General features: G+C 45.0%; 1 protein-coding gene across 1 annotated transcript in view; it reads left to right on the top strand.

The window, feature by feature from the left end:
* FBXO28 (F-box protein 28) overlaps positions 1-5,760 on the top strand; it is a 30,288-nt gene extending 24,528 nt beyond the window's left edge. The window contains exons 5-6 of the mRNA XM_018556496.1: positions 3,098-3,293; positions 5,173-5,760. Coding sequence (XP_018411998.1) covers positions 3,098-3,293; positions 5,173-5,564 — 588 coding nt within the window. The 3' untranslated portion in view covers positions 5,565-5,760. The remainder of the gene's footprint in view (positions 1-3,097; positions 3,294-5,172) is intronic.
* The last annotated feature ends 6,522 nt before the right edge of the window (positions 5,761-12,282 follow it).

The following is a 12,282-nucleotide window of genomic DNA, read 5'->3' as shown; positions in this document are numbered from 1 at the left end:
CGTTGGCAGCCCCCCCCCCCCCCCCCCGTGCTTGCTGTGGTTTCATCCACCAGTCCACGTAGAGACGTGCAGGCTGATAGAAGGAACCACAGGGCACTGCGGGGGGTACCAGGCATCCAATACACCCAGAGGCAAGTTTTTCCCTTTTAAGACATTAAAAATAGCTCTACATCTAAGTGTTTTTACAACGTTTTCTGTGCACATTGATTTTTGGTGTCAAAGCTGCTTTACAATAAACGGTGCTATCATGACTTTTGTTGAAAAGGGGGGACGGCAGCCAGGGGTAACTTTCGTTGACCTTTGTCCTTAATTGAAAAGCCCGGATCCTCCTCCCAGCTTTGTGGCAGTCCGACTGTCTGGTTTGTCACAGTTCTATCATATCTGTCATGTTTCTAGTAACATGAACTTTAATCTCCCTTTATAACCCCTATATTAAACGTTTACCTCCCTTCATTGACACGATTTGTTTTTTTGGGTATGAACAGCAGGCGGCGCCTCTGGCAGTTTTACAGTATATACAGAAATCACTTCTCTGGGTGGTGGTTCTCTGCAGGTTGTTTACTTGACCACTAGGTGTCACTCTTGAATCACTTTTTTTAAGCTATGACAATGATCAAGAAAGAAAAATAGTTTCTAATTAACCCGTGTGCTCAATACATTCATTGGAGTATTTGTTAGACAGTCTAGAAACTTGAATTTACAGACTCTGAAGGGGACCTGTAATAAGTAAAATACAAAGAGTCCCTGCCAGGTTCCTAAACAAATGCAAACACATCTTCCCTACAATAGAAGAGCCATTATGCTCAGATGGCCCGTGTCTCCTTCCTTCCTCCCGTTCCAGTACTGCAGCCTCCATAAGACTATTTGGCAATCAATACTTCAAGGATTATCTCATGGCTTTGTCTCGCACCAACCTCCAATCCTTACTACTGTCCTGAGTGTCCATTAGGGCCAGTGGTCCCCAACCCCTGGGCCGCGGACCGGTACCGGTCCGTGGATCAAATGGTACCGGGCCGCCCAAGGAACCAGGGGCGGACTGACCATGCGGTCTGTCGGGCACTGCCCGGGGCCACGAAGGGGCCCGTCACCGACCCGTGTTCCTTTTCGCCGTTTTCCAGCCTGCAATCAGCATATTTTCTTTAGGGCCCACCAGACCCTGCCGCCGCCACTTTAACACAGCACAGTCTGATAGTATGACAGTGACGGCTGGGCAGGGCCTGCCTTTAGCTGCTCTTCGATTGGCTGCTGCTCCCTCGGTTCAGCTCCTGGATTGTCTGGCGGGCTGCATGATTAGGTCATTAGATCTGTCCTGCACACACAAGGCTGGAATGGTGTGTTGATCGGTACAGGGATGGAAGGTGTATGTTTACATGGGGGAAAGATGGAGATCACCAGCACTCATTTTGTTACTAGGAGACAGTCGGCTCTGTGTTCCGTGTAAGGAGAAGGGGGGGGTGCGGCTCCTTGTACGAGGAACAATAAACAAACTTAGATAAGCCGAGCAGTAGGAGAAGAACTAAAAGGAGAGAGGGGAAAGGGCTTTGAATGTCAAGGAGAGATGAACAAACAGCAAAGAACAGTAGGGCAAAACCACAATATATAAAGGCAGAGTAAGGTAGATGACTGTATACAATGGCGACTAAAAAGATCACAAATGTCATTTCATGATAAAATATAACAAATTAAGTACAATACATCATATCATCCGTTAGCATGCAAGCCAGAAAAGCAGACTACCGTACCTGTTATATCGCCTTGCTTTGCATACATCCACGCTATTTTGAAAGCATGTTTAAATACAATTACATTAAAATTATTAATTCAAAACAATCTAAAATATAAACAATCAACGTCCCCCCCTCAGCGGGCCGCGGTAAAATTATCAAACGTTGACCGGTCCGCGGCGATAAAAAGGTTGGGGAGCACTGCATTAGGCGATAGAACTAGTGTGTGTCAGGGATGCAGGCATCAAACACTTCCGGATGTGCTGAATGGCAAAGAGCCTTAGGGATGCTGAAGTTTGAAATGAAGCAGACATGGGCAGCCGGAAAGGGATGTATATATCTGTTCTATTGCAGGGGAGTACTATTTGCATTTGTTTAGGGACCCTTAAAGAGACCCTGTCACAAGCTTAAAAATGTGCTGCTAAAAAAAAACAAGTATTTTAAATGCTAACTTGCAATATTTTTTGTTTCCATAATCTATTTTATATTTAATTGCAATGTGCCTTTTGAGCTTGCTAGAAAATGACGTCTTCAGGAAGCGTCAATTCCCTAGCACAGCCCCCTCCCTCCTTGCACGTCACATCCTTCTCCTCTTCTGAGAGCATCAAATTACTGTCTGTGCTGTGCAAACAGAAGAAAAACTGGCCGCACACTGCTGGGATAGTTTATAGAAGCTTGTACTACATCACTGGTATTCTGCCCAAGCTCCACCCCTCTGAAGCATTTTATACAATCGCTACGACTAATTCTGTGATTGGGTAAAACGCGTCAAGAGGGTGGCGCTTGGAGGGGGACACCAGTGATGTGGTACAAGCTTCAAAAAACGATCCCAGCAGAATCAGGTGTGCGGCCAGCTTTTATTCTGTTTTGTATGGGCTCATAATGGAGTGAGGGCGTGCTCCCAGCAGCATGCACCCGTCTCATTTCTTTCCTGTGCCGTGGAGGAGCGGTACTTCTTGTGTGTTCTCTTGCTGTCTGTGCTGGCCCAGCATCTCCACCCCTCCCCTCACTACATAAGCTATTATGTAGCTGCTGGGGGCGGAGCAAAGCAGAATACTAGGAGTGTCACTTCAATGACTGCTTTGAGTCTGCTGGGGCTGCTGACGCTACATCCAAGATGGCGGCATCCAGCAGCCATTTTTAAGGTTTACACGAGGGATACTTTACAGGTAAAAGTCTGACAAGTCCAGTACTGCAGACTGAAATCCATATCCCTTGGTGCAGTACGTACAGGTCCTTGCACAGCAGCGGCATCTAAGTAAATGCCAATTCCAGTATTTCCTATGTCATACCAGCCAGCCATCGGCTCATGTTATGCCGGTAGAAAACATGGAGTTTGTGAATCCCTCTAACAATGCTTGTTCTCCTTGCAGGTTATCGATGAAATATACAGTGTGCTTCGGTACGTCAATTCTACAAGATCCCCTCAGAGGGCTCACGAGGTTCTGCAGGAATTGCGGGATATCTCTTCTATGGCCATGGAATATTTTGATGAGAAGATAGTTCCCATACTTAAAAAGAAGTTGCCTGGTTCAGAAGTGTCAGGACGACTTATGGGCCCTCCTTCAGGTACCGTGTCTCTCCGAGATCATACTCTGAATAGCGGGGAGTGAGTTGGAATTTTAATAGGGCAAGAGCCATCCTGGTTTGATAGTCATCGCATATTGTCAACGGTTTGCCTCAACAGGAAACATGCTCTTACACCGTCACTACTAGTCTGACCACTGTTTTTGGATACCAGCATCTGGAAAGCTTTATGGCTGGTTAGATTAGATGACTTGACAAAGGGTGAATAGGTGAGCTTAAACCCCATCTCTGGACAGACAAAAGGGACCTTTGCAGTGAGGCTACCCCCCGCACTGCAGGGATTAAGGGCACATTTTTTGTCTAGGGGCTGCAGTAAAGCATATTTACTTATCTGATCCCTGTTTCCCAGGCGGTCAGCGCTCTCCTCCCAAACCCAACTCTTTAGCTCATCCTTTTAAATGTATTTTTTAAAATGCAAGCAGTGTTGGTACCTGCATTTGACTATGTATCAGCCTCTTGCACTCACTGTACATCTCACACATGGAGCCAATGAGGTGTGCTGCACTGAAAAGGAATATGCAGATAGTAGAATACTCTTATCAATGAACAGGAATCCTCTATACTGAGTGTTCCTTTTCATTGATAACATAGTATGGTTACTATAACTATGAATGAACAGGAGGTGATTTAGCTCACTCTCCATTCATTCATAAGTGAGGATATAGCCAACATACTATGTCCTCAATTATCTACAAACACTCAGCGATCACTGTGACAGCTGTCACAGGAGGCTGAGCGAGCGGTGCAGGGAGGAGAGCTCAGCCTCATGTGACAGCGCTGTCTCCGCCCCCACACTGCTCTGCCGGAACTTGGCAGGAGGCTGAGCGGTGTGGGGAGGAGAGACGCCGGCCGCTCACACCGCTCTCCTCCCGCAGTGCTCGGCCTGCTGTCACACTTTCTCTCCTTCCCGCTGGGACACAGCAGCGCACGGCGGGGAGGAAAGAAAGCACTTATGCGCCGATGTATCGGCAGGAAAATTGCACTTTCGCCATTTAGCCAAAAGTGCAATTTTCGGCCGATTTTATATCGGTGCATCCCTATTAAAAATAAATATTGTTTTTTGGAGACTCATTTCTGTGTGTTTTAAGTAATATTGGCAAATCTGTACGGATTAGGGTTCCCAGTTATAAGGTGGTTGGAAAACCCAACCACTGCAAGATGGCACTTTAGAACCGACAAAAGCCTTGCTTCAAGATAATCGCTTTCTAAATCAGAGGTGTCTATACAGACTGAGGTGAACACATTCTGATCTAACCACTAGTGCAAGATTTAGGTGATTTTTATTTATTTTTGTAGGTTCCAGTTATACTTAAAGTAGACATTTTACCCCTTTTCACTGAAAATCACATCTGCATGCTGATATAAATTTAATCTTGCATTCAATAGTTAAACATTTTGCATTTACTTACCAATAAGAGTTCATCCACTTCCTGGTCCACTTTGGCACAAATGATGTAATGTGCCCAAGCAATGCATCATGGAAAGGTTAAATCAGCAGAGCATTGTTGGGAAATCTCATCTGTAATCATATGAGATCTCAGGGAAAGGCATTTTCCTCCCCTGTGGTCATGTGAATGGTCACATGTGCCAGAGTTCCAGGAAGTAGAGGGAGAGCTAGTAATCTGCCCTTAGTAAAAATGGCCACTGTCAGATGAGTGGGGAAGAAAAGAGAAATAAGGTATGCCAAGAAAACAAAGCCGGCAATTATCTAGAGGTATCTGTTTGTAGATTGTCATTGATAAACATTTCCAACGGTGCCTTTTTGTTATGTTTTTTTTTTAAAGATATGGGTACATTTCCTCTTTAGGAGATTGCAACTTCATCATCTATGAAAACCTTTCTTTTCTTTTCACTTCTGCAGTTCCAGGCCCCTCAGCTACGCTGAGCACCATTCAGCTGCTCTCCAAGCAGAACCCCTCGAGACAAGAAGTGACAAAACTGGCGCAGCAGGTCAAAGCCAACGGAGCCGGCATGACAGTCCTCAGGCGGGAGGTGTCTGAGCTACGCACCAAGGTACAAGAGCAGCAGAAGCAGCTACAAGACCAGGACCAGAAACTTCTAGAACAGACCCAAATCATAGGCGAGCAGAATGTGCGAGTTGCTGAACTGGAGCACAAACTGCGTGAAGTCGTGGACAGGGCCGTGGGCAACCCTGGAACGAGCTCGCGCGAGGACTCCCCTCAAAAAAGGAAGAAAGTAGCTGAGGTTGTGGACTGTCCTAGGAAATCTAAACGCCTTCGAACCAGGAAGTGAACGCGACTGGACTGTTTAGCGGCATGGTTACTGAACTGGGCACTGGTTGGCAACTAAGGTGTAACCGATCAGCAGTGTTTGGTATAGGTTCCACTTTCCCTTCCATGCAGTTAAATGCCACTTTACGAAAGAATCACCTTGCAGGTTATGCTATAGTTTAATTGGTTATTTTGCAGCCGGTGGGAGGTAGGTTACAGCAGAAATATACCCCTGGTGGTTTCACGCAAAAAATTCCCCCCCCCCCTATTTATACACTGCAGGATCTGGAGGTGTCACAGCGCACTAATTAACACTAGGCAACATGCTTTATATGTAGTGAATGACATTCTTACCATATTTAACAAGAGGTCCTTCATTTTGCATTGCAATTTGTGTTTTTCTTTTTTTTTCAGCCTAACTCCAGCTCAAACTTTTTTTTAAGTGACACTAAACTGAAGAGTTAAATCTTAAAAATGCATTCAAGTACCCAAACTATTACACAAATAAGATACATTTTTGTTATCAGTGGGGTGTAGATCCTCAAATCATCTCTGAATTGGTGCTGACACTGTCCGCCTTTCTGGAGGGTGGCTACTCTTGTTCCCCATGGTCCCTGTGTGTGTTTGTAATGTAGTAACCGCTCCAAGCTCGCTCCTGTGATAGACTACAATCTCATGTTTAGTAAGCTAATTTGTATTGAGATTGTAGTTCATCACAGGAGTGAGCTTGGAGTGGTGACTACTTTACAACACACACAGGGACCATGGGGAACAAAAGTAGCCCCCCCTCCAGAAGGAAGGACAGTGTCAGCTCCAATTCAGAGATGATTTGAGGATGTACAGCCGAGTAATACACACAAGATATATTATTAGTTAAGGAACTTGAATGTATTTTTAGGTTGTAACTCACGAGTTTAGTGTCACTTTAATATTGTTTTGATTAATTATAGCGGACCTGTACTTTAGAAGCTGTGCTGAAAAAAAGGCAAGCAGAGAGCAATGGACTAGTAAACAGTATATTGCTTGTGGTCTCCCTGCATCTGATATTTTCCCTGTTGACTTACCATGCCTCGTTCTGCACTCTCTCTCTAGTGTGTATGTGGCCATCTTGGTTGAGGAGCAGGACTTTGCCTCCTCATGTCAGAGCTGTTCCCCTAATGACAGTTGATATGACTATTGGGTTAATGATCAAGAAGCAATGGGTAGAGGAAGTGTAGATCCACAGAATAGACGTACTGTAGTTCCTAAGGAGATCCTTGCAGTGCAGGTCCTCGGGTACAACTTCCTCTCCAGCAAGGAGCACAGTGAGCAGCACAGTAGTGACACCACCAAATCTCGCTGTATAGCCCGTGACACACTGCACACGAAGCTGTGCAGAACGAAGCAAAGTTGTCAGGCACGGAGCTTCGCGCTCCGTGTGTGAGCTTAGTGCAGGCAGATGAATGACAGCACCTTCAGCCAATCGGCTTGCGCGTAACAACCGGCTGGACTTCGCATCCTGATGCGCGGGTTTATACCCGCGAGCCAATTGGCTGAAGATTAAATTTTTCATCTCGGCACGCTTGGCTATACGAACTCTCGCAAGCTGACATGCCGGAGAGAAAATTACATGGCGCACTGCATGCAAAGGCAGCGCGCCACCGCTCCGCTCTGATTCGTTTGCAGTGTGTCACAGCCTTAAATCAGGTGTTCCTAGAAGGCAGTGGTGATGTCACACTGCAGATATACAGCTGTGAGGCTCAAGGCACAGGAGTCCCTAGACACGCTCTCTTACCTGGAGGAGTTCAAGGTAGATTTTTTGTTTTTTGTCCAGGATAATGCTTTGGCACAATGTTTCTAGATGTCCCCATAACATAGCAATTTTTTGGCTTTTTTAGGTTCATGTCCACCTTATAGAGGGGAAGGGTTAATGCATCTGTCCAGTTTAAAAGCTATTTCACCGCCTTTCCCTGACACCTGTTGATTGGACCGGAATTGAGGCAAAATACACACATTGGGAACACAGATGTCAGAGTTAGAATCTCCTGCAGGTTTTTATTGCCATCCTCGGCACTCCGGCTGTGGTGAAATTACAAATCCCATCATGTCTCTGTGAGCTGTCAGTCTTGCAATGCCTCCTGTGATTTGTAGTTTCTCAATATTTGGTGTGCCAACATTGCCTGCTTCTGTTCTAACTTTTCATTGCACAAAAAATGTTTTCATCACTGCCTGTGTCTTTGAGAACTTTCCCGTTACTTCCTGTTGTTGTGCCCGACACCTGTGAAAAAGATAATTGCGTGTAAATCAAACTGGAATATAGTAAAACAAAAGCTGATATAGGTTCCATTTCTTCCCCAGCCAAGTTTTGGGTGGAGGTGGTCTTTAAAGGGATTCTGGCACAAAGCAGTTACCTCTGTAAGAAACCTCTGCTGTAAGCTACTGGGGCGGCTCATTTTAGTAGTGCAGTCAAAGAGAAGTGGCCCAAAGGAGCACAGCGCCAGTTCTATGATTACAGTAATAGGGAATTCTTGTAAAGAGGACTGGTCCTTTGTGGCTTATCCGTTTTTATCCCCTTGCCAGAAGCATTAGTGCTGTGATTCTGTCATCCAAGTATGTGGGGAGCTAGAGGGCCCCCTCACACCTCGCCAGTACTGACCCTTGTTTTTAAAAATAAGAGGGGTATCCCCCCCACCCATCCCAATCCCCCCCTTCCCCTTCATTAGACCCTGCCTGCTGTCCACCAGTTCCAGTGACTTAACTAGTTTCCACACCACAGCTCACAAACTTGTTTCTCAGCCATTGAAGGACACAGAAAATCAGAAGCCGTCGAGTTATACTGCCTGCAGGAGGATCGGACAGTGGGAAAAAATATTGTAAGCCAGTCCAGTAAACCCCTCCTCTACCCAGCAGGCTTAATTTTGGGGGGCTAGTGTACTAGGAGCATTGACGTCTTTTCTTCAGCTCTGCTGAGAAGTTTAACCAATTTTTTTTTTCTAGCCTTTTTTACCTGCATTGATTCTTGGGTTTCTCAGATTACTTTTCTGCTGATTTTAATTAAGACCCCGGACTAGATCATTTCTTGAACTGATCTGTATATAGCAGCTATTCGGATCAGCTTTTGCTCAATCTGAATGTCGTATCGGAGACCTTGTAGCTGTATATCATCAGAAGCTCCATCGGGTGAGACAGTCTCCTACCCTGTGATCAAAAAGGTTGGGGGGGAGGTTGGCTTCAGTCATTCTTTGTGGCCAAATTCACCTAATTCCTTGTGGATACTGACTGCTGGGGCTCCAAGTGTGCTTCAGCACCTTCCTGTACAAAGTCTATCTCCGACCTTCTATGGACCTTGGAACAGACTGAGCCTCCAGTTGCTTGACCATCTCTGCATCAGATTGAGAACAAGGGGTTGCTTTGGCCCCTTATTGATGCAGTTTAGAGCATCATCTTGCGGTTTGCAGCTGTAAGAGCTCTGAAAGACCCACAGCTGCAATGACCTCTCTACTTCACCCACTATTCAAAGTATTCCTCTATGTGGACTGGAGGCACCATGGGGGGTCCTGAGCCCTAGAGCTGACCTGTTCCCTTTTGAGGTAATTTTCTAAACGGTGGTCTAGTGTTTTTTTTGTTTTTTTTATTGGCGTAGGTTTGTACATAGGACTCTGTGCAGCTTGAAAGCTATTCTGAACAATTTCAAAGTGCCATTGGGGGCCGGACTGAGAGACCTTTATTTATTTTTTTTATATATAAATTGATTGAACTTCTATGTATTACCCCAGCATGAGATCTTTAATCCTTTTCTTAGCGCAGAGAGTATACACATCTAGCTTATAGCTGGTGATGAGAGCTGCAAGCACAGCACAGATGGGGTCTATCTAGGTCTTGAGTATCAGGTTGATTATCCATGTCCGCCCCCCATGGCTGTTTTGGTAAGTTCCCCTATTTTTAGGCACCTCTGATTTCCCATTTGGATGTTGGTTCTTTGGCTGTTTTCTGGCCTGCAAGCAGTCTCCAGTTCGCTTGTTAAGCCTGTTTAGTGGGTGGTGCTGTGTTGCCCACCCCTGAGTTTGACTGCTTTCGGATGTCCCAACAGTATCTGAATCCCTGTGTCCTTCGATGGACGAGGAGTAAAAATATGATTTTTGTAAAAATCCTTTTTTGGGGGTCTTGGAGACATGTGTCCCAGTCATGTCTGCTTACATTCATGCTTTTTTTTGGTCCTGCTTAATACAAACTGAAACATGTGAGGTAGAGCAGGGGTTTTCTTGGGCTGGCCTACATTATTATTATTCTATTTTTTTTGACAGTGTCCTATCCTGTAGGCAGCAGTATGGCCATATAACCTGACAGTTACTGAATTTTGTTTTGTCAATGAATTTCAAGAAAAGGATCTTAGTGCGAGTACAAAATTCCTATTTTTAGCTAGATAAGAAGCTTCCATCTGTGATTTTTCTCATGCAAGTCATTTTCAGATGGTTGATACCTTTTCAAGGCAAACCCACTTCACATGTACATTGAAATATACTGCTTGGCCAACAAAAGTCACACACTCTTAATAGTCCATTAGACCATCTTTAGGTTTGATTATGGCATGCATTCTCTGTGGTACCGTTTTGATAAACTTATGCAATGTCCCAACATTTATTTCCGTCCAGGGTTCCATTCATTTTTCACCGTGATCTTGTAGAGATTATGGGAGAGTCAAACCAGTATGTAAAGTCTTCTCCAGCACATCCCAAAGATTCTCAATGGGGTTAAGGTCTGAACTCTGTGGTGGCCAATCCATGTGTGACAATGATGCCTCATGCTCTCTGAACCATTCTTTGACCATCTGAGCCTGATGGATCCTGGCATTGTCATCTTGAAATGTGCCATCAGGGAAGAAAAAAATCCATTGCTGGAAAAACCTGGTCATTCAGAATATTCAGGTAGACAGCTGACCTCATTTTTGGGTTGCATAACATTGCTAAACCTAGACCTGACCAACGGAAGCAACCCCAGATCATCACACTGCCCCCACAGGCTTGTACGGTACATAGGCATGGGTACTTCAACCGTCTCTCTTCTTACCCTGATGCGCCCATAACTCTGGAACACAATAAATCTGGACTGATCAGGCTACATGACCTTTTCCATTGCTCCAGAGTCAGATCTTTATGCTCCCTAAAATTCCCCCCCTGGTTAGCCTCACTGATCAGTGGTTTTCTTAAGTCTACACAGCTGTTTAATCCCAATTTCTTAGGTTCTCATCACATTGTGAGTATGGAAATGCTTCTACTATTAAACATGGCTGTGAGGTCTGTTTTTCATTTGATGTCGCTAAACAAGTGATCTCCAATCATGATCATTCAAGATTTTTTTTCCCAATCCCATATGTCCACTGAAGATGATGGTTCACCACTATTCCAGGTTTTATTTAATGCATTGGCCAGTTCTTAACCCAACTTTAGTGGTATCCCCTTAGTTGTTTCCTTTGCTTGATGCAGTCCAAGAATAATTTGACCCTTCTGAAACAGAGTTGCATCTTTTCTATGACCATAGGATATGTCTTCTGACATGGCTGTTTAACGTATAATTAAACCTTATTTTTTTTTTTTTGCATATATCTACTGCATAAAAGTCACCAAAAGTTATGGCTTACCTGTGTCTCCGCCGCTCGTTCCCATCCGAAGATCTGAAAAATTCTCGAGTGGCCATGAAGGATTATGGGGCGGGCGCATGCGCAGTAAAGATCTTTGGCCGAGAGAGGAGAGACACAGGGTAAGTCAATGCAAGCAGCGTGCACGCGCACAGACACTGTGGGCACAGAAGACACAGCAGTCAGCGATGGATCAGAGACCGGCACCAGCGCTGGAGGGATTGCTGAAAACTACTGGAAAGAAGATGATCGGATCAAGAGGCATCATGTTAAGGCAAGTCCTTACACCAGCATTGGGGGGGTTTAGCCTTTAATGTCACGTTAAGAAATGAGAAGCTACTCTCTGCATCAGTTAGGGTTAAATAACTTGTTACCCGATGAAACAATCACTGCAGTATACATCCAATGAAAGGCTCTAATCTCTGCTTGGCTAAATCGGGGTGGTGACTATTTTTTTTTTGGCCAGGCAGTGTACATGAAATCTATATAGGGACAGAGTTTGCCAGTGCCTGCCGCTCCTCTGTGACTTCAAGCAGAAATATAGGCTGATCTAAAAGGCTAGCATTCAAGTCATAATTAATTTATATATATATATATAATCTCCTGTACTCCCCTGTACAGCATGAGTCAAATTGGGGAGGAAAGTACTTTAAGCCAGCCGGCTTCTATTGCATTGCACAATGCTTTCAATGTAACACGGAGATTACCAGTTCGCTAATTCCAGGCTAAGATAGGTCCTTGGCCATGCTGTGTTTCTTCATCTGCAATGAAGAAGAGTGAGGTCATGGACCTGGCTGTGCTGTCCCTGACAGGGGGGGAGCGAGTGAGTGTCCTAAGCAATTCATAATGATAGTGAATAGATTCTCCCCATGCCTCCATCCAAACTTGTTGAGCTTTGGCTTGATTATATGAAGAAAGGTAAGGCAATCTTTCTTCGCTCTGCATTCACTTAGTCTGTGGGTCAGGCCAGGTAAGTCTTGATAGGTGAGGGAGTCATCAATAACTTAAGTCAGTTTGCTTTGGGTTGGCTTAGTCTTTTGAGAACATTGCTGAGTGAAGGATGCCAGTGTGACAGCCCCCCACTTCCAAGAGGGAACTTGTTAACACCTTCAGAGGAAGGAGGGGG

This window comes from Nanorana parkeri, unplaced genomic scaffold, assembly GCF_000935625.1.
Source record: "Nanorana parkeri isolate BGI_ZX_2015 unplaced genomic scaffold, ASM93562v1 scaffold240, whole genome shotgun sequence".
Classification (NCBI taxonomy): Eukaryota; Metazoa; Chordata; class Amphibia; order Anura; family Dicroglossidae; genus Nanorana; species Nanorana parkeri.
The sequence above is the reverse complement of the archived record's forward strand: the minus strand, read 5'-3'. Positions and strand labels throughout refer to the sequence as shown.